Source organism: Urocitellus parryii, chromosome 16 (assembly GCF_045843805.1).
Source record: "Urocitellus parryii isolate mUroPar1 chromosome 16, mUroPar1.hap1, whole genome shotgun sequence".
NCBI lineage: Eukaryota > Metazoa > Chordata > Mammalia > Rodentia > Sciuridae > Urocitellus > Urocitellus parryii.
The window spans coordinates 22,027,235-22,028,690 of record NC_135546.1 but is presented as its reverse complement, the minus strand read 5'-3'; the positions used below and the strand labels follow the sequence as shown (position 1 = coordinate 22,028,690).

General features: G+C 37.0%; 1 protein-coding gene across 1 annotated transcript; it reads left to right on the top strand.

Annotated features, from left to right (window-relative positions):
* Positions 1-323: 323 nt before the first annotated feature.
* Positions 324-1,256, top strand: LOC144250625 (uncharacterized). Its single transcript, XM_077793526.1, is given in 1 exon segment — positions 324-1,256. A coding segment is annotated over 1 exon segment (933 nt).
* The last annotated feature ends 200 nt before the right edge of the window (positions 1,257-1,456 follow it).

The window sequence follows — 1,456 nt, the reverse complement described above, 5'->3', positions numbered from 1 at the left end:
GTGATAAATTCTACAAATTTAAAGAATGTGAAAAAACTTTTAGTGAAAAGTTACAAATTGTTAAGTATCAGAGGATTTATACTGAAGAAGAGACCTGTAAATGTAAAACGTGTGGGAAAAAAAGTTTTTCAACCCTTACTCAACATAAAAAAAATTATTCTGCAGAGAAGACCTACCAATGTGAAGAATGCAATGCACTCAAGAACTTTACTCAGCATCACAGTGCTCATACAGGACATATGCCATGCAAATGCAAAGAATGTGACAAAACTTCTAATAAAAGCTCAAATCTTATTTGTCACCAGTGGACAAACCCTGGAGTGATGCCCTACATATGTAAACAATTTTGCAAAGGTTTCAGTGAAAAACCAAGCCTTAAAAATTACCAGAGACTTCATACTGCAGAGAAGCCCTACAAATGTACAGTGTGTGGCAAGAGTTTCAGTCTAAAATCATCACTTACTCAGCACCAGCGAAACCACACTGGAGAGAAGCCTTACAAATGTAAAGAATGTGGCAATAGTTTTAATCAAAAAATAGTACTTACTCGGCACCTGAGAATCCACACTGGAGAGAAGCCCTACAAATGTACAGTGTGTGGCAAAAGTTTCAGTCAAAAATCATCACTTACTCATCACCTGCGAATCCACACTGGAGAGAAGCCCTACAAGTGTAAAGAGTGTGGCAAGTGTTTTAATCAACAATCATCACTTACTCAGCACCAGCGAATCCACACTGGAGAGAAGCCCTACAGTTGTAAAGAATGTGGCAAAGCTTTTAATAGCATCTCACAGCTTAATTATCACAAAAGGATTCATACTGGAGAGAAGCCCTACAAATGTAAAGTGTGTGGCAAAAGTTTTAATCAAAACTCACATCTCTATTGCCACAACAGGATTCATACTGGAGAAAAGCCCTACAAATGTAAATTGTGTGGCAAGAGTTTCAGGCAAAAATCATCACATACTCAGCACCAGCAAATCCACACTGGAGAGAAGCCCTACAAATGTAGAGAATGTGGCAAAGCTTTTAATCAAAAATCAATACTTACTCGACACCAGAGAACCCATACTAGAGAGAAGTCCTATAAATGTGAAGAATGGCAAAGCTTTTAATATTGAAGGTCACATCTTACTAAACATTATAGATTTTATACTGGAGAGAAGTTTTACAATGAAAACATTGCATCCATGTCTTTAAGGATAAATCAACCCTATTTCACAGTAGTTCAACACTATTTCATAACTGAGACTTGATAGCACAGAAATCATACAAGTGTAAAATAGATGACAGAGTCTCCAATAGTTGTTCACAACCTACTCAGCACCTCAGAATTCATATGAGTGAGAGGATGTACGGAAAAAATTTGCAAAGCTTTTGGCCATTGATCCATCATTTTTGAAACACTGGAGGATTTATACCATATCGAAACGCAAAGAATGTGTCCAAGACTGTA